Raw genomic sequence first — 17,594 nt, forward strand, 5'->3', positions numbered from 1 at the left:
GGGCGGGGGCGGGGAGGCAGGAGGCCAACCTCTTTTGGGTGGAGAGAGCACTGGCCTGTGAGTCTGGAGCCCAGGGTTCTAACTGCAGCCTGACCCAGACTTGCTGTGCCATCTAGGGGCAGCCACCTCGCCTCTCTGAGCCTCTCTTCCTTCCCTCGCTGTAAAACTGGGAATTACTCGAGACAGCAGGGGTCCCTTCCAGCGCCAAGTCCCTGCAGCTGGTCCCAGGCCGGCTCCGGGGGAGCCCGGGGCCGGTGGGCCGGGCTGGCGTCAGAGCTCCTGGGAGGGCCCTACCTCCCTAGTCCGTAACAACTTGCAACCCGAGACCAGAGGGCGGTGGACGGGGTGGAGGGGGACCTACCTGGAGGCACAGGGAGGGGGCTGGAGGAAAGAAATCGGGGGAAGCCCGGGTGAAGGAGAGGAAGGGGGGTTGATTTTGCGGCAGGCACGGCCGCGCAGACGGAGGTGGGACCCGCGGAGCGCTGGGAGCTTTGGGGCCGACTCGCCAGCTGCCCTCGGAGGCGGCGGGGCTGGAAAAGCGAAGGCGGCGGCGCGCGCTTACCCGGTTGATCTCGGCCAGCCTCCTCTCCTGCCGGGCTTTGAGCAAACCGAACGCTTTCCCTCCTGGAGGAGACAAAGAGGCGGCCGGGGAAGCGGGGGTCTCCCCCGGGCCGCGCGCCCTCGGCTCGCGCCCGCTTCCCGCGCGCGGCAGACCCCACCGACCGCCCCGTGCGCACAGGTGGCGGGCGGGGGACACCGGGTGTGGGCGGGGGGGCGGGACAGCGCGGGGACAGCGTGGGCACAGCGGCGCCTACCTTGGAACCTGTTGCTGAGCGCGACCGACATGGTGAGCACCGGGTTTCCGCCGGCTCGGGGCTTCGCGGCCGCGGCGAGGACGAGGAGGAGGGGCGGGCGCCTGGTCGGAGCTCGCGCGGCGTGTGGCGGCGGGACCGAGGGGCGGAGGGATGGCGCGGGCGGCGGGACACTCCCCTCCCTCCCAGCCCTCCCGGCCCGCCTCCCCTCTCCTCCCCTCCCCGCCGCCCGGCATCAAAGCGGCTATTATGCTGGACGCCGAGCCCGCCGCCGGCCCCTCTGCTGGAGGACGCGGAAAATGCACGGCGCGGGGGCCGCCTGTGAGCACGAGCACCTCCCTCTCCGCTCCTGCAGGAACCTCGGCCAGTCCCTTCCCGCTCCGGGCCGCGGTTTCCCCTTAAACAGACCGTGGACGACCTTAGTACGCACTTCGGGGGATGGCTAGAAGGATCAAATGCGGGTCCCAGCTGCCGGGAGCTGTAACGTGCCTTTCGCCTTTGGCGCAGCACGCGCTTTTGCAAGGGAGGCCTAGGTTCCCAAACTTTACTCTGAACTCTTGAAAGATGAACAAACTTTTAGTTTCTTGAGAAAATGCATAATGACAGAGTGCCTCTAGGGTATCGGTGGCACTCGAAATCAATTAGAACGAATTAGTGTTTCGTTAATAAAACCTTTCTCTTGAGCACTCACTGGGCACCGGGCGCTTTGCCAGATCGACCCAGGATATATGTGTTACATCATTTAATTCTCAAACCTCTATGAAATAGGACTCGGCGTTTCCATTTCACAGAAAAGTCAGAAAGCTGAAGCCTGGAGTACAGGTCCACCAGGATGATAAACCGAGCCTCTAACTCCTGGAACAGTGGGGCTCGGGAACTGCGGACTTGTCCAAATCAGGACATTTCTGAGAATGAGAGGTGGCACTCCTAATTATGCTGGGGTCACAGGCACAGATGGGGACTCTCTTGGGCAGACAGCACACCTGGTCGCCGGTAATGTGTACTTACTCACCACCCCCCACCAACCCACCCACAGGTACACTGAGTGGGTCCCTGGGGATTGGATCCAGGAAGCCCCCTTCCCACAGACTCGCCTCCATCCTGACCCCTAGGATTGGGATCCTGGGACCAGCTGGTTCTCTTTTCTTCTGTAGCTGCCCCTGGGGAGGGAAGTGGCCAGGCTGTCCCAAGGGAGAAGGCTACACAGAATGGGACGGCCCAAGGTGGGTTAATGCCCGGGCAGCAGGTTAGAGGGGCAGGCCCCACCTCCCCAGCACAGCCAGTTACTCTCCATAGGCCCATGCATCCCCACCTAGGTTTTGGATTTGACCAAGCTGTGTGACCTTGGGCAAGGCACTTGACCTGTCTGAGCCTCAGTCTCCTGGTCTGCAGAATGGAGGAAACAATGCTTTTCACCCAGCAGGGGCTGTTATAAATTTTATTACCATCAGGGTGGTTTAAGCAGATAGGAGTTATAACCCTTGGTTGCTGGGAGATGTCCCATCTGGAGGTCAGAGAAGACAGCTGACATAGAATGGGACCCTCATAATGCACTTCCTGGTTCAGGCTCAGAGAGCCTGTTGCCCTGGGCTGGTTGGCCCCAGTCACTGGTTCTGCAGGGCAGAGGCCACCCCGTCTTCCACTGCTCAGCTGCTGGGCTGCATTGCTAGCCAGATGTTCAGCAGCTGCCACATTCCACCCAGCCACAGCCCCACCTCTGGGGCCAGAGGGTGGCTCTCTACACCCGAAGCATGACTGGACTGCATGAGTCACGAGATGTCAGGTCTGAGGTATGTCACCGCGGAACAGAGAGGAAGGCTGTTCTCCACCCGTTGGGGATGCTGAGACTGGGCCTTGCTGAGCCCCCCACGGCTTGAGCAGAGAAAGGTTTAAGGCCAAGAGCAGGCATCAGAGCAGCTGTGTGCCTCTGTCGGCAGAGAAGCTGGGTAGCAGGGAAGAGGGTTTGGGGGCATCAGACCCCGCCCCAGAGGTCTGCAAAGCACCCCCACCTCCCTGATACCACTTACACCAGACATCAATCATCAAACTCACAGTAGAGCAGCAACCTCCTGTTTTGGCCTCCCCACCCCCTGTCCTCCCTCCCAAACCTACCAGCTCACTCCCTGGGTCACTGACATGCACTATGTCACCCCCCTACCCCCGGCCTCGGTTTTCAGTTTCCCCATGGAGGAGCGCACCTCTTCTCTGAATGCTCTCCCCCAGTTGAGTTTGCGGGGGTGGGGAAGGCACAGCCCAGCTCTCATTATATGGCCTTGGACCCAGAGACCCTTGATTTTCTGAACAGGAGTAGGGGGGGACCCGGCCTAAGCTGGGTTGGTCCCTCCTGGGAAGCTGGAATCAGGTCAGTTTTCCAGCTTGTCTCTGCCAAGCTTTTGACCTGATGACAAGTAAACGTGGGGGCCATGGTGGGTCCAGGTGGGGGCAGTGGGGACATTCTCTCCCATCAAGCACAAGAAAAGCAAAGAAAGCTGCTCTGCGGAGAGAAGAAAACAAAGTAAACGCGGAGGGAGCAGAGGCAGAGACCAAGGGGAGGGGTGGGAGGGAAGGGGGAGGCAAGCCCCCGGCCCCTGACCATCTCTGAGCCTTGGCAGCCCTTCCTACCCCAGGATTCCAGGAGCCTCTCCCAAGTCCTCCCAACGAACTCCCCTTTTCTGCTTAAACCAACCCGGGAGGGGGGCAGGCCTCGTGGTCAAGAGCCCTGACTGAGCATGCGCCATAATCCCGCCTGCAACCTGAGTTCCTGGAGTGACCCGTGCGGGCCAGGCCCCTACCCTGCAGACGCTGGGCTGTTGCCCACCCTCTCGCCTGGAATGTTCCCCGCTGCCTCTCCACCCTCTGAGGCCTGGCCCAAAGCCCTCCTCCTCCTCTCCTCACTGGTGTCCCTCCCTGAGCCTTTCTGCGCTGCTGGACACTGGTTTTGAGTTCCTCTCCTGCCTCGGTGTCTCCAGCCTGAGCCAGAGGTCAGCTGAGGACCTCTCTGTACCCCACCCCTCGAACTCCCCCAGGCCCTAGACTTTGCCTAATAAGCCCCCCGGAGCAGAGAGGAGAGGGCAGACGCCTGGGGTTGCAGGACCCCAGCAGAGTCCCCCCAGTGGGAAGACGCTGGCAAAGCCGATGGGCTCAGCTTTGTCACCTTCCTTCTACCTCCTGTGGGCCAAGAGGGATCACTGAACCTTCTGCCACTGGCGGGGGGCGGGGCATGTGCACCCACAGCCGGGGTTCCTGCCGCTGACCAGCACCGGAGGACCAAAGGCGCACCACCAGCTAGTAAAGGGGTCCTTTACTGGCACGTTAAACAGAGTTGGTTAAACACAAATGGTCTGGGCTGCTGCCTGTCACCCCTGCTGGGGGGCAGGGAGAACGCTGGGAAGGGGCTGGGCCCCCCGAGGCACCCAGCCTCCCAGTGCCAAGGCCCCGCCGTCTGCTGGAAGAGGGCCCGGGGAAGGGGAGGAGTGCCGGGGGGAGATGCCGGGAACCCTGGGCAGGGCTTAGCCACAGGGGGAGACCCTAGCGTGACAGGCTAGAAAGGCAGCCAGGCCTCCACGCCCAGCAGAGCCTCCCATGTGGCAGATGCGGCCACAGGGCTGCAGGGCCAGTTTGGGAAGTGTCGATCGGTCAAAGGCCAGCCAGGGTTGGCAGGGTCACAAAGGGAAGATCCAAGCGACCTGTCTGAGGCCCCTGGCCCGGGCCCCCTCAGGTCACGAGGCCGTGGCCCAAAAGGGGCACCGGGCCTAGGGCAGGTGATTCCTTCAGTGAGTTCGACCCAGTCCCAGGATCTTGAGAAGGAAGTATTCCACAAAGCCAAAGATACCCCTGCATGGGTGGGCCACGGCCCGGCCGGCCTAGCAGGCTGCACCACGGCCCCAGGAGCCCTGGGCCTCAGGTTCCTCTGCTGAGAACCCTCCAGAATCCTGTGTCTTTTGACCTGCCTGGTCCCTCAGCTATGCGGAGCTGCTGGGTGTTCGTGGCGGGTGACACATTGGTCAGGGGGCTGCAGGACAGAGGGCAGGGCTGGGACTGGGGGCTCTGGCTCTTGCTGAACCCGCCCTGGATCTCTGCGGATGACCCCCCGACGCTGCCCGGTCCCAGCCTCCCAGGTACCAACCCTGCCTGAGTATGTCAGCGTCACAGGGCATTTAATATAACATAACATAACATAACATAACATAACATAACATAACATAACATAACATAAACAGCCCCAGCATCCAGAGGGGGCGCACCACCCATGCATGGACTTGCACACGTGTGCACTGCACACACGGGCACATGTCCGCATGTACCTGTGCAGGGGTATGTGTGTATGGGGTGGGAGTGCACGCTGATGGGGGCGCGCACGCCGTAGCCGCCTGGGTGAGCTCTGAATGCACGCTCACCCCTGCCGGTGTGGAGGGGGTGTGGGCACAGACTCAGGAGGGCACGCAGCAGCAGGATCTGGGGAGCGCGCCTGCACGGCGCACCTGTGGCGGGCGTGCATGCCCTGGGCCGGGGGCACCGTGGGGCCGGGCAGCCCTCACTGCCAGCTGGCACAGCTCTCGGGCAGGCTATGCAAAATGGCCTCCAGATTCTGCTTGTCAGCACGGATCTCAGCAAGGCTGCTCTCGAAGCTCTGGATCTGCAGCTGCTGCTGTGCCGACTCCTGCTCCAAGAGCCTCAGTTTCCCTTGCAGCGCCCCCGGTGGGCCCAGTTGCAGCCTCAGGCGCTCCAGTGCCCGCTGGGTCTCATTCAGGGCCCGGGCGGGGGCTCCGAGGGTGTCCAGTGACCCTGTGGAGGGGCACGGACAGCCTCAGGGTGGGCTGGCTCCCCTGCAGGCCCCAGAAGCCTGTTCAGGCCCCGTCCCCAGAAGCCCTCCCCAGCCCAAACCCTCCAGGTTTCCGAGTGCCCACGATCTACCAGGAAGGCAAGGGACCGAGAGGGCAGCGTGGTGAGGCAGGTGAGGGCCTGGCCTGGGCACCCCACCGGGCTTATGTGCAGACCCTGGAACTCTCCCCCTGGGTGGCCCTGGGCAACTGTTAATTTTCGTTGTTGGTATTACTATTACTGTTAAAAAATGAAGGCCTGGGGTGAGTCCTGAGCCCCAGTTTCCTCATCTGTAAAGCAGTGTGTGTGAGAGAGGTCCCCATAAGGCCTGCTGCTCCCACACACTGTTTCAATTCGCTGAGAGCCCACACTTACAGATGGCACTTGTGGGCCAGGATGTGGGGACATCAGGGTGAAAAGAAAGGTTTCTGGCATCAGAATGAGGGTGGGTGAGGCAGACGGGGCAGGAGGGGCTGCAGGCCTGGGAAGCAGGCAGCAGGGGTCTAGTCCTGGCCCGGCACACATTAGGACTTCCTGGAGGAGCCTCTCCAAGTGTAAAACGAGGGGGTGGGGCTGGGCGCTCACATATGAACTTGGTGACGGTGGCATGGAATCCACGGGCTGTCTCCCCCACCTGGCCTTTGTCACCTTGTCATTAAGGTGGCATTCGATGGAAAGACAGCTGAGCCAGGTGGGAGAGTGCTGGCGTCACAGAAACAAATCCTCAATGGCTTCGAATCCCACAGGACCCCCCTGGGCCCCAGGGCTCCCCATGGCCCTGACTTTCCTAGGCAATGAGGGCTGGTTTGGAGGACAGGCGGCTGCAAGAGCTGAGCCCGGGGCAGGAAGAAGCAGAGAGAAGCTGAGCCCTGCTGCCGGGCAGGCCCTGCTGCCGGGCAGGCCCTGCTCCCAGCCAAGACTCGGAGAGGTCCCACCATCCACGGGAAAGTCCAAACAGCCTGGCCTTTGAGGAGGTTACAGCCTCCACTCTAACTGCCCAGCTGGGTCACCTGGGGCGGGGACAGGGTCTAGGTGTGCGTGGTCACTCCTGCACCCCCGAGTCAAGCATAGTGCCGATGTGAACGAACAAATAACAACAACAACGGCCAGAGTGATTTACCCACATAGAGCGTTTGTTTCATGCTGGGCCTCGTGTCCAGTGAGCTGAGTTCTTGCGGGTATAGACCTGTGGCTACGAGCGGGCACTCTGAATCGGTCAGACCTGAGCGTGACCCACAGCCTCCCCACTGACTGGCTGTGGGACCCTGGGCACCTCCTTTAAATTCTCTGTGCCTTAGTTTCCTCATCTGCAAAATAGCAAGAGCATAAGGGTCCTTGTCGCGAAAGTTAAAATGAGATAAGATCACGTGTGTGAACAGCTTAGCGGAGGCCTGGCATCCAGCCAAAATGCAGAACACCGTGATTTTTCCTGGTCTTATTGATCATGATAACTGAAATGCATGCTGTTACATGGATATGAACCTTGAGGACGTTACACTAAGCGAAACAAGCCAGTCACAAAAGTACACACACCGTATGCTTCCACTTAGGTGAGGTGCCTACAGTACCAAATTCACAGAGACAGAGAGCAGAACAGGGGTTGCCAGGGGCTGGGGGAGGGGGAAATGGGGAGTTTGTGTATAACGGGGACGGGTTTCATGTCGGGATGATGAGAAAGTTCTGGAGATGGGTGGTGGTGATGGCTGCGCAATAAGGTGAACGTTGTGCCTAATGCCCTTGAACTGTACGCCGAAAGATGGTTAAAATGGCAAATTTTATGTTTTGTGTATTTCACCCCAACTTTTAAAACTGCTTGTCGTTCATTTCAGCCTAACTGCTCGGATACTGTCCCCTCGCCCCTGCTCTGAGGGCTCCACGTTTGGGGGCTGCCCCTTTCACGATTTCCTGTCTCATCACACACTGCACAGTGCGGAAAGCGCTCTCTAAACCACCCCACTGTCACTCCCATTTCCCGGGTGGGGGAACTGAGGCTCAGAGAGGTGCAGTGATTTTCCCAAGGTCTCACAGCCAAGGAAGGGAAAGTGCCAGACCTGAATCCCAGTCTATCTGATTCCAAACCAGCACCCGATCCTCGATGCCAGACTGGCTTCTGTGACATTCTCTCTCCTTCTCTGAAACCCTCCACCACTGAGGGCGGACCTAGTCACCTGGTACCTACGGGTGTTCTGTGGGTGGTGAGTATTCTGTGTCTCTCCTCTCCTCCTGACTACCAGCCCCTGGAGGACGAAGTGAGCGTATGCTTCTGGACACCATCCCTGCCTCGCCCCGGGGGGCCTGGAGCGGTTACAAATGCTTGTCATTGACCACAGGGCTCGGGATGGGGGGAGCCACGGACAGGAGGCCGAGGAGGCAAGCTTCCCCAGGACGGGGCCTCCCAGGAAGATCCCGCACGTGCACCAGGGACCCAGGGGGCCGGGGCCTGGCCTTGGGGTCTCCTTACCCAGCCTGGCAAGCAGCTCCGACAAGGCTTCGGTGTCCTTCTCCAGAGAGGTGCGTGATTCTCGGATCTGCCGCTGCATCTCGCTCAGCCCGGCACCCACCTTTCGGGCAGGGGGAGAAGAAAAGCTTGAGCGGCTCCTGGCCGGCTCCCGGGGCCAGCAGGAGAAGGAGTGCTGGGGTCCCAGCACACGTACCCGATCAGCTGCTTCTGGCTGCTGTCTGCGTGCTTCTGAGGAGAGCACCTGCTGGGAGGCCTGTCGGAGCATCGACCGCGTCTGGCTGGAGAGCCGGCCGGCCCGGCGGTGCTCTTGCTTCCCCTCCCTCAGCAAGGCCTCGGCCAGCTACGGGGCAGACGGCAGCAGCAGGGAGGGGCGTGTGAACGGGGAGGCTCCTTTTAGAGGTAGAGGGTGACCGCCCCGCCAAGCGGTCACAGATTCATGCACCAGATCATTCATTCATTCATTCATTCACCAGCTGTGTCCCAGATGCCGGCCAAGTGCAGATTTCTGGACACTACCCATCTCCCCCGAGAGGAGAAATTCCAATACTTTACAGATGGGGAGACAGAGGTGCAGAGGGGAGGAGCTGGCCAAAATCAAAGTGGCAGGACCAGAAACCAAGCCCGGGGACTCCTTCAGTCCAGCACTTTCTCTAGGAAGCTGCAGAGGCAGTTTACTTGGGCCCTGAGTGACAGTGCTGGGCGGATGCATATCGATTCAGATTTGGCCCTAATGAAACAAGAAAAGTCTAGAAGTCTAGGGAGTAGAGCCAAACGGACCGAGGTGTGAGTCCTGGTTATGTTAAGTTACTGAACTGGGCTGGGCGTCAGGGTCCTCACCTGTCCCATGGGGACAGCAGTGACATCTATTTCATGCGGAATCAACAGGGTCACCCGCGTGAAGCTCCAGAGCTCAGAGCCTGGGACCCCTTGGTAAGTGCAGAGTATTCAGTTGCATACAGAAGGGGCATTCACCCTACAGAAGGGCACCTCTTCTATGACCGTCCTCCCACAGGCCCAGAAGGCAGGGGTGCCCCTGGAGTCACATCCGTGGCCCTGACCTGGGCACCGTCCTTGGCCAACAGCTCGGCTTCCCTGCCTTTCTTCTTGGCACTGGAGGAGACAGATGCCGCATTTCCCAGCATCCTCTCCACCTGCTTGGTCTTCTTTTTGGAGTCTGCAAGGAGCCTGTCCTGGACGATGGCTGCCTTCCTCCTCAGTGCGGCCTGGTCCTTGGGCCGAGGAAACCTTGGCTTCATTCCTGTAAACCCGGCCGAGGCTGTGTCAGGAGGGCTGCGCTCATGCCTGGAGAGCCCATCGGGTGCTCACTGCCAGATGTCTGACCAGCCCCAGACCCTTGGACAACGTCCGCAGAGGTATGAGATGCATGAGATCTGTGTGTAAACTTCTCAGGCTCGCCCAGGGAAAACAAATGAGTGAGACATACTGCCCTGTGAGTGTAAAGATTCATGTTATATTATGATACTTATTAAAGTCACAGAATTACATGGTGGTCACTGCCTGGGCCAGTGGTAGAGATGGGAGCTATAGCACAGTACACAGCAAGATCCATTAAGTTCTTTGTTTTTACATACCACGCATTTCTAAATAGGCTTTGAGGCAGCTTATCGTGATGAACAGACCAAAAACTGGACCATTAAAATGATAAACCGAAGGCCATATGTAACCAGGGGGGTGATGAAGAGTGAGAAGTGCCAGAAAATTAGGATAATGACGGTGCAGGTACCAAATGCACTATTTACCTTTTAGCCTCCTGGCAGCCAAGACAAAAAGAGAAATTCTACAATTCACGTAAGTTTTTATTATCTAATAAGAAGTAGTTTCCTTCTATATAGAGACACTTTTTCATTCCCCTTCAGATAAAATTATAAGGGAAATTTATCCTAAGGAGTACTGATTATAGTAGACAAAGTCAAAATTTTAAAAGAATCAAGGGGACTTCCCTGGTGATCCAGTGGTTAAGAATCCACCTTCCAGTATAGGGGACGTGGGTTCGATCACTGGGCGGGGAACTAAGATCCCACATGCCACGGGGCAACTAAGCCCACGCATCGCAACGAAAGATCCCGTGTGCTGCAACCAAGACCCGATGCGGCCAATAAATAAATAAATAAATAGATAGATAAATTTTTAAAATTCTTTAAAAAAGAATCAAGCCTTCTAATATCCAGGGACATAATACTACATAATCATTCTATGAAGATAATCCAAAAGTTAGATCTACTTTGCTTCCTCTACACAAAGCTGGCATTTCTTAAAGTGCACTCTGGGGGGACCTCCCTGGTGGCGCAGCGGTTGAGAATCTGCCTGCCAGAGCAGGGGACACAGGTTCGAGCCCTGGTGCAGGAAGATACCACATGCCGCAGAGCAACTAAGCCCGTGCGCCACAACTACTGAGCCTGAGCTCTAGAGCCCGCGAGACACAACTACTGAGCCCGCGAGCCACAACTACTGAGCCCGCATGCCACAACTACTGAAGCCCTCGCGCCTAGAGCCCGTGCTCTGAAACAAGAGAAGCCACTGCAGTGAGAAGCCGCGAACTGCAACAAAGAGCAGCCCCCACTCGCCACGACTAGAGAAAGCCCGTGCGCAGCAATAAAGACCCAACACAGCCAAAAAAAAAAAAATAGTGCATGCTGGGGAGCCCTAATTCTACAGGGTGTTGATAAATGCTAGGGGAAATTAAGTTTTCATAAAGCGAACCCGGTTTCTTTATTGAAGGACTTCTCAGAGCCTTTAATATTCTCAGGTGTGCACTGCAAGGCCTCAGGGGGATCTACAGCACGTGACTCGCGCCTAGAGCCCGTGCTCTGAAACAAGAGAAGCCACTGCAGTGAGAAGCCGCGAACTGCAACAAAGAGCAGCCCCCACTCGCCACAACTAGAGAAAGCCCGTGCGCAGCAATAAAGACCCAACACAGCCAAAAAAAAAAAAATAGTGCATGCTGGGGAGCCCTAATTCTACAGGGTGTTGATAAATGCTAGGGGAAATTAAGTTTTCATAAAGCGAACCCGGTTTCTTTATTGAAGGACTTCTCAGAGCCTTTAATATTCTCAGGTGTGCACTGCAAGGCCTCAGGGGGATCTACAGCACGTGACATTTCCTAAACTTATTTGAACACAAATCCTCTCTTGGCAGAGCAACTACAGGCTAGGGGCTGTTCCACATTTCATTCAGTAAAATTTCCTTTCTTGGTCTACCCAACTGTAAAATGGGGGCACTTGGCCTCATTTTCCGACAGCTCAAAAGAGAGCTGGACCGGCATCAACCCATCAACCCACGTTCTAAAGAAAAATGCTGCATCCCTTCCCATAGTCCCACTGGACATTGGGCCCGGGCAGCCATATTTGTACCAGGTAACCAGACCCCCAGCCAGAGTGGCCTAGATCAGGGATGGACAGCTGATGGCATCAGATTCTCTTCCCACCTGGTCCTGAGGGGCTCTGCGTGTGGTCTGATGGTGGATGGCCACGTAGGCAAGAACCTAGTGAGTGGCATGTGAGATGGGGGGGGGCAACAAGCAGCCACAGGAGAGGGAGGTCCTTAGAAGCAGAGGGAATGGTCTCCTTGGCTTATGACCACATGACTGGACTTCTGTCCCCTGCAGCCAAGCCTGCCCTGGCTGAGGCCTGAGTCCCGGTGTCTGTCATGGGCATCTGTGCATCCATGAGCCTGGGGCTAAGCAGGGCACACATACCTTCCAGGTCAGCCAGCAGAGTCCTGGCTCCTGTGACAGTCACCATGGCAGCCTGGACAGATGAGGAAGCCCAGGTCAGGGCAGCTCTGGCTTCCCGGTGCAGCTGGAGAGAGAAGAGAGAGGCTGGTCAGGTGGCACTGGAGGTGTGCTGGGCAGAGAGGGGTCAGGTAGGCACCAAACCCACATGTACAAGGTCCCAAAACATCACCAAAACTCTGACGCTGAATTATGCTGTTTACCAGGAACATCTGATTTGTTTTATTATACCGATATTAAACCTTGAATATCTCTCCCAAGAAGTTACCTGTCTCACAAAAGCTCAGAGGAAAACTGGAACCTAGGAACTAAAAGAAAGATGGACAACTGAAAATTTCTTGTCAGAATGCTTCTGCATCTCAGCCAGAGGATGTGAGGTAGTGAATCTGTTTATACAACTTTTACTCATAGAAAATTAGTTTCTTCCCTATTGCCACTAAAAAAGGCTGGATACTTAAAGAATACGGGTTTGATGGATGAATAGATACACAACATGTGGTGTATCCACGTAATGGAGTATTATTCAGCCATGAAAGGGAACGAAGTGCTGATATATACTACAATGTGGATGAACCTGGAAAATATTATGGCAGGTGAAAGCAGCCAGACACAGAAGGTCACATATGGCACTATTCCATTTATATGAAATGTCTGAAATAGGTAAATCCATAGAGACAGAAAGCAGATGGGCAGTCGCCGGGGGCTGGGGGGAGGGAGGAATGAAGAGTGACGGCTTAACGGGTGTAAGCAGTCACCCTTTGGGGTGATGAATGTTTTGGAACTAGACAGAGGTGGTGCTTGCACAACATTGGGAACGTGCTAAATGCCACTGTGTTGTACACTTTCAAACGGGTAATTTTATGTGATGTGAATTTCAATCCATCGATCAATCAATCATGCGGGGTTTAAAAAAATTTTCTTGGTAAAGTCTTTATTGAATTTGTTACGGTACCGCTTCTGTTTCATGCTTTGGTTTTTTTGGCTGCGAGGCATGTGGGATCTTACCTCCTTGATCAGGGATGGAACCTGCATGCCCTGCATTGGAAGGAGAAGTCTTAACTACTGGACCGCCAGGGAAGTCGCAATCACGTGGGTTTGAAGAGCCACCAGATGCTGCCCTGGGAGCCCTTGTGTCTTAAGTCTTACTCCAAATGCCTAGCAGGATGGGAGAGGAAGGTGGGAGGCACTGTGTTGGGGCACTGCGCACTGGGGTCTGGTCCTGACTCTGCTGCGGCCTCATCTGTGCCCCAGACCAGGGTGACGGACTGAATCAATGGGTACCACCCCAGGGGGCCCTGACACAGCACAGCTCTCCCAGTATGTGACAGGCACCAGGCCCAGCTGTTCGGATGCAGGCAACAGCTTTCTGCCTTGTTTCTTGTCTTTAAAAGGAAAATAAAGATGGATACAGGGGACTTCCCTGGCTGTCCAGTGGTTTAAGACTCTGCACTTCCACTGTACGGGACACGGGTTTGATCCTTGGTCGGGGAACTAAGATCTTCCGCGCCCCCCCGCCCAAAAAAAGATGGCTACGGGATAAGCCACTGCTGGGATCTGAATAAGGTCTGTGGATTAGCTCATTGTATTATATCATGTCGATTTCCTTATTTTGATCCTTGTAAGGTGGCTGGGTAAAACATTAACAGAAGGAGAATCTGTGTGAAGGGTATATGGGACTTCCTTGTGCTTTCTTCGCAACCTTTTTCTAAGTCTAGATGAAAGATGAGGGCTTCCCTGGTGGCGCAGTGGTTGGGAGTCCGCCTGCCAATGCAGGGGACACCGGTTCGAGCCCCGGTCCGGGAGGGTCCCACGTGCCGCGGAGCGGCTGGGCCCGTGAGCCATGGCCACTGAGCCTGCGCGTCCGGAGCCTGTGCTCCGCAACGGGAGAGGCCACAGCGGTGAGAGGCCCGCGTACCGCAAAAAAAAAAAAAAAAAGAAAGATGAGATGTAAAAAAAAAAAAAGACTTGAAGGGGTGCTTATACTTTAATAGGTTGGAAACCACTGGCTGGGGCTCAATTCACCCCATAATTCTTGAATTCCCTGATTATTTAGTCTTGCCTCCCCTCCTGGGCTGTAAATGCCCAACAGCGGGGTTTAGCACTAGAGCAACATATGTGCTCACTAAAATATCTGGCAAGTGAACTAATGAATGCAGGAATAAGTGAATGAGACCCATCCCAGCTGTAATTAACACTGAGTAAGGGTGGTGGGCGTGGCTCTGTCTGTCTGTCCATCCTGCCTCCTCTCACACCTTTACTCCTTCTCGGGAAATCGGGACCTCCTGCCTTGGCACGAGCTAACTGAGGTTCTCTGGAATTTGGGGGAAGGCACTGGAGGGGTGGAAAGAACTACTTCTGGTCTTTGCCCTTCCCTCCCCCTGCAACCTCTGAGCCCAGATCATGCCTGGGGCAGCCCCAACCTTCTCCAGGTGCTGCCTCAAAGGACAAGAGCCCACCTGAGTAAGAGGCTCTGTCTTGTGCAGCACAGCCTGGGCGGTAGCCTGGAGGGCCTGGGCAGCCTCGGTGACCACGCGCTCTCTCGATGTGACCGTCTTCTCCAGGGCCTGCACCTTCAGGCCAAGGGTCCTGGCCTGGGACTTCTGAGGCTGCCGGGAGATGGAGGGCTCAGACAAGGCCTGATGGGAAGGTCCGAGGGGCAGGTCTTCTACTGGGTGGGAGAAGCCCAGGGGCAGGGACCGTGGGGGGCAGGGCTGCACGTGGACCCTAAGAAGCAGAGGAGCCAGGGCGAGAGAAGCCAGACTGGGGAAGCTGTCACTCGAGGTCTGATTCCAGCCCCAGCAATTTCTAGAAGCGCAGACTCAGGCAACCCAGCTATAACCTCCCTGACTTGCGTTTCCTTCCCCACGCTCACAATCCCTTAGCTGAAACCTTGGGGCCGGACGTACTTCTGAATTCAGAATTTCCTGTGGGGACTGCTTACTACCTAACGCCCTCAGCAGTATCTGGGGCAGTGCTCAGGGCCAAACAGGTCGCTACCTACATTTTCCTTCTTCACACACAGTGGGAGGCTCAAACACCCTGCGTAAACAGCCTGGGAGCAGTCAGTCCTGGGCAGGCTGGGCCCCAGATGCGTTTCTGTAAGTTTAGTCTTTTTTTTTTAAGTTTAGCTCCCAAGTTTTGGAATTTCAGGATCCCTGAGAAGACGTGATGAGCTGATTTATCCAGAGGTGAGCAGCATAGGCTGACAGGCACATAGAGGATGAGGGCATTACTCACGAATCCCCTCCAGCCCCTCATGGATGCAGCCCTGAAATAACCAAATGGGTGAGCTCTAGCCGACAGAGAGACAAAGTAACCGAGGCACAGGGATGGGAAGTCCTTTGCCAAGGTCACAGAGCTAAAGTGGTGGAGCTGGGATTTGGCCCCAGGTCCGTCTGGTGTCATTGCCAATGCCACTACGATGAAGAAGAGGCCTCGGCCTTGATATTATCATTATAATCAACAACTAAGATTGGCTGAGATCTTTTAATCAACTGCTAGAGCGTCAGAAATAAGCCACGTCCTCTGCCTCTGCCTGGGCCGCACTGGTTTCCCAGCTGCCACATTCTCCCTCACAACCACCGCATGCGGAGCTCCAAGGACAGCTGAGCTGACCGGTGCCGCAGGGGCAGCCGGTGAGGCCAGGCGCTGGGCTGCATCTGCGCCGACTTGCTGCACGGCGGCCAGCACCCTCTCAGCTTCAGGCAGCACCTCTGCCACGGCCGTGCCCAGCGCCCTCTGGGCCGCGTATACCTCCTGGTACCTGGGAGGAGACAGAGGCAGGATGGCCCAGGAGCAGGATGCAGGCCATCCCTCCCCGTTGCTGTCCCGGCGCCCCCCAGTGGAGCTCCCGGTCGAAGGGGCTCTGGCAACTTCCCGGGGCAGAACCGCCGTCTGCGGAGTTGGTACCCAGCAGCTGGCCTCGGAAACTGGCTGCTGCTCTGGCAGCTGTCTAATGAATGGGAAAGGCAGCCGAGGGGCTGCATTCTTGTTTCCTCATTCACTTAATTCAATCACGCCTTTCTGAAGGAGCTCCCGCTTGGTTTCCACTTGAGAATCACATGTTGTGCAAATGTTTGGCTCCTCTGGATGAATCATGAAGAGGAAAATGCCTGGTGTTGTTGGAGGGATAGCGGCCCAGGCCCTGATGCCCTTGAGTGACCTTGGCCATCTTGCTCTCCAGGTAAATGGAGACCTCTGGGTTGCATGACTGTTCTGGGGCCCTTTTTCCCTGAAATGCTGTAATTAATCAACTAGGACAGCTTTCCTGTCCAGCTGTCCACACCCTGCCCGACCCAGCTCCCCCTACCATGGGTACTGCTGGACACCCCCCCGCCCCCGTGCCTCCCATCCCTCATCTCTTTACAGAGAGCCAGCCCCCCTGCCCCTGGGAGTGGGTCATGTGATCCACCCAGCCATATCGATTGGCTCAGGACTGGCCACCTGACCCAAGCTGGGCCAATCAGATTCTCTCATCTAGGAAATCCACTTGGGCTCAGTGAGACGTTGGTGGGTCTCCGTTGACCCTCTGAATGAGCTGGATACAAGGGGGCCACCCACAGCAGAGAAGCAGAGGCCAAGAAGAAAGCTGGTGCCTGAGAGGAGCTCCCCAGGGGTCTGGGGAGGGGCAGGGGAGCTTCAGGGGGCCGAGGATGAGCTGATCTGGGCCCTCCTTGTTTAGGTTCTCATTCTTTCTCTCCAGAGGCTAAGCTGCACCCCGGCATGAGTGGGTTCCTCTAACGCACCACCAAGCAGGCCTAAGACCCTAGGCATCGCACCCCGCCCTAAAGAACATCAGGACTCAAGGGAAGGAAGCCGGTTCTGGAACCAGCAGCCTCTGACCAGGCCCTGCCAGCTTCAGGAAGCCAACCCAATCTCCTACCCACACCTGGGAGGTCTCCTCACCTTTCCTCTAGCTCCTGCTGGGCCTCCAGGGCTGTTCTCCCCTCCACCAGACTCCAGAGAAGCACGTAACTGCTGTTGGAGGTGAGCAGGGCCCTCCGAGCAGTAGCCTCAATCCTGGTGGTGGTGTCCCTGTGACTGTATGACAATACCCGCCCGACCGTCACCCGGAGCTGACACAGAGGGGGCCCGGGCCCAATCCCCACCCCCCCGCCACCGCATGGGCCTCTTGCTGTCCCAAAGAGAGTACAGCCACGGGTGCCAGGCTCCTCTCCTCCCTCTACCTGACACACAATAAAAACTGATGGGGAGGGGACCCATGCCCCTGTTCCCGTTATATAGGGTTTACGCCTGTTGTCCTGGCATAATAGACAATAGGGCCTTTTATCACACATAAAATCTCAGCTTGGACAATAAATTACATGGTTACCCTAATAAAGAGAGCATAGAAAAGACAGCCTGGGTTTGAATCTGGCTCTATCACTTCTAACCCCGTGTCCTTAAGCAAGTCACTTTACTTCTCTGAGTCTCTTTTCTCATCTGTAAAATGGGTCTACAGTCCCTAAAGTACAGCTAAAGGGACAAATGGCTTCAGAGCTTGTGTCTTTAGGATCTCAAGCTGCTTCTTAAAAGCAGCGGATGAAACAACCCAAATGTCCATCAACGGATGACTGGATAAACAAAATGTGGCATATTCGTACAATGGAATATTATTTGGTTGTAAAAAAGAATGAAGTACTGATATATGGGACAATATGCATGAACCTTGAAAATATTATGCTGTATGAAAGAAGCCAGATACAAAAGACCATGTGTATGATTCCATTTATATGAAATGTCCAGACTG

General features: G+C 56.3%; 2 protein-coding genes across 2 annotated transcripts in view; both read right to left on the bottom strand.

Annotated features, from left to right (window-relative positions):
* The window catches only part of AIF1L (allograft inflammatory factor 1 like), a 24,167-nt gene extending 23,224 nt beyond the window's left edge, over positions 1-943 (bottom strand). Inside the window, exons 1-2 of the mRNA XM_024126395.2 lie at positions 816-943; positions 563-624 (exon numbers count right to left, since the gene is read on the bottom strand). Coding sequence (XP_023982163.1) covers positions 563-624; positions 816-846 — 93 coding nt within the window. The 5' untranslated portion in view covers positions 847-943. The remainder of the gene's footprint in view (positions 1-562; positions 625-815) is intronic.
* A 4,088-nt stretch (positions 944-5,031) lies between these two features.
* LAMC3 (laminin subunit gamma 3) overlaps positions 5,032-17,594 on the bottom strand; it is a 37,651-nt gene continuing 25,088 nt past the window's right edge. The window contains exons 6-13 of the mRNA XM_028497382.1: positions 16,751-16,920; positions 15,461-15,608; positions 14,302-14,451; positions 11,810-11,912; positions 9,153-9,352; positions 8,288-8,434; positions 8,095-8,194; positions 5,032-5,597 (exon numbers count right to left, since the gene is read on the bottom strand). Coding sequence (XP_028353183.1) covers positions 5,347-5,597; positions 8,095-8,194; positions 8,288-8,434; positions 9,153-9,352; positions 11,810-11,912; positions 14,302-14,451; positions 15,461-15,608; positions 16,751-16,920 — 1,269 coding nt within the window. The 3' untranslated portion in view covers positions 5,032-5,346. The remainder of the gene's footprint in view (positions 5,598-8,094; positions 8,195-8,287; positions 8,435-9,152; positions 9,353-11,809; positions 11,913-14,301; positions 14,452-15,460; positions 15,609-16,750; positions 16,921-17,594) is intronic.

This window comes from Physeter macrocephalus, chromosome 13 (assembly GCF_002837175.3).
Source record: "Physeter macrocephalus isolate SW-GA chromosome 13, ASM283717v5, whole genome shotgun sequence".
Taxonomy (NCBI): domain Eukaryota; kingdom Metazoa; phylum Chordata; class Mammalia; order Artiodactyla; family Physeteridae; genus Physeter; species Physeter macrocephalus.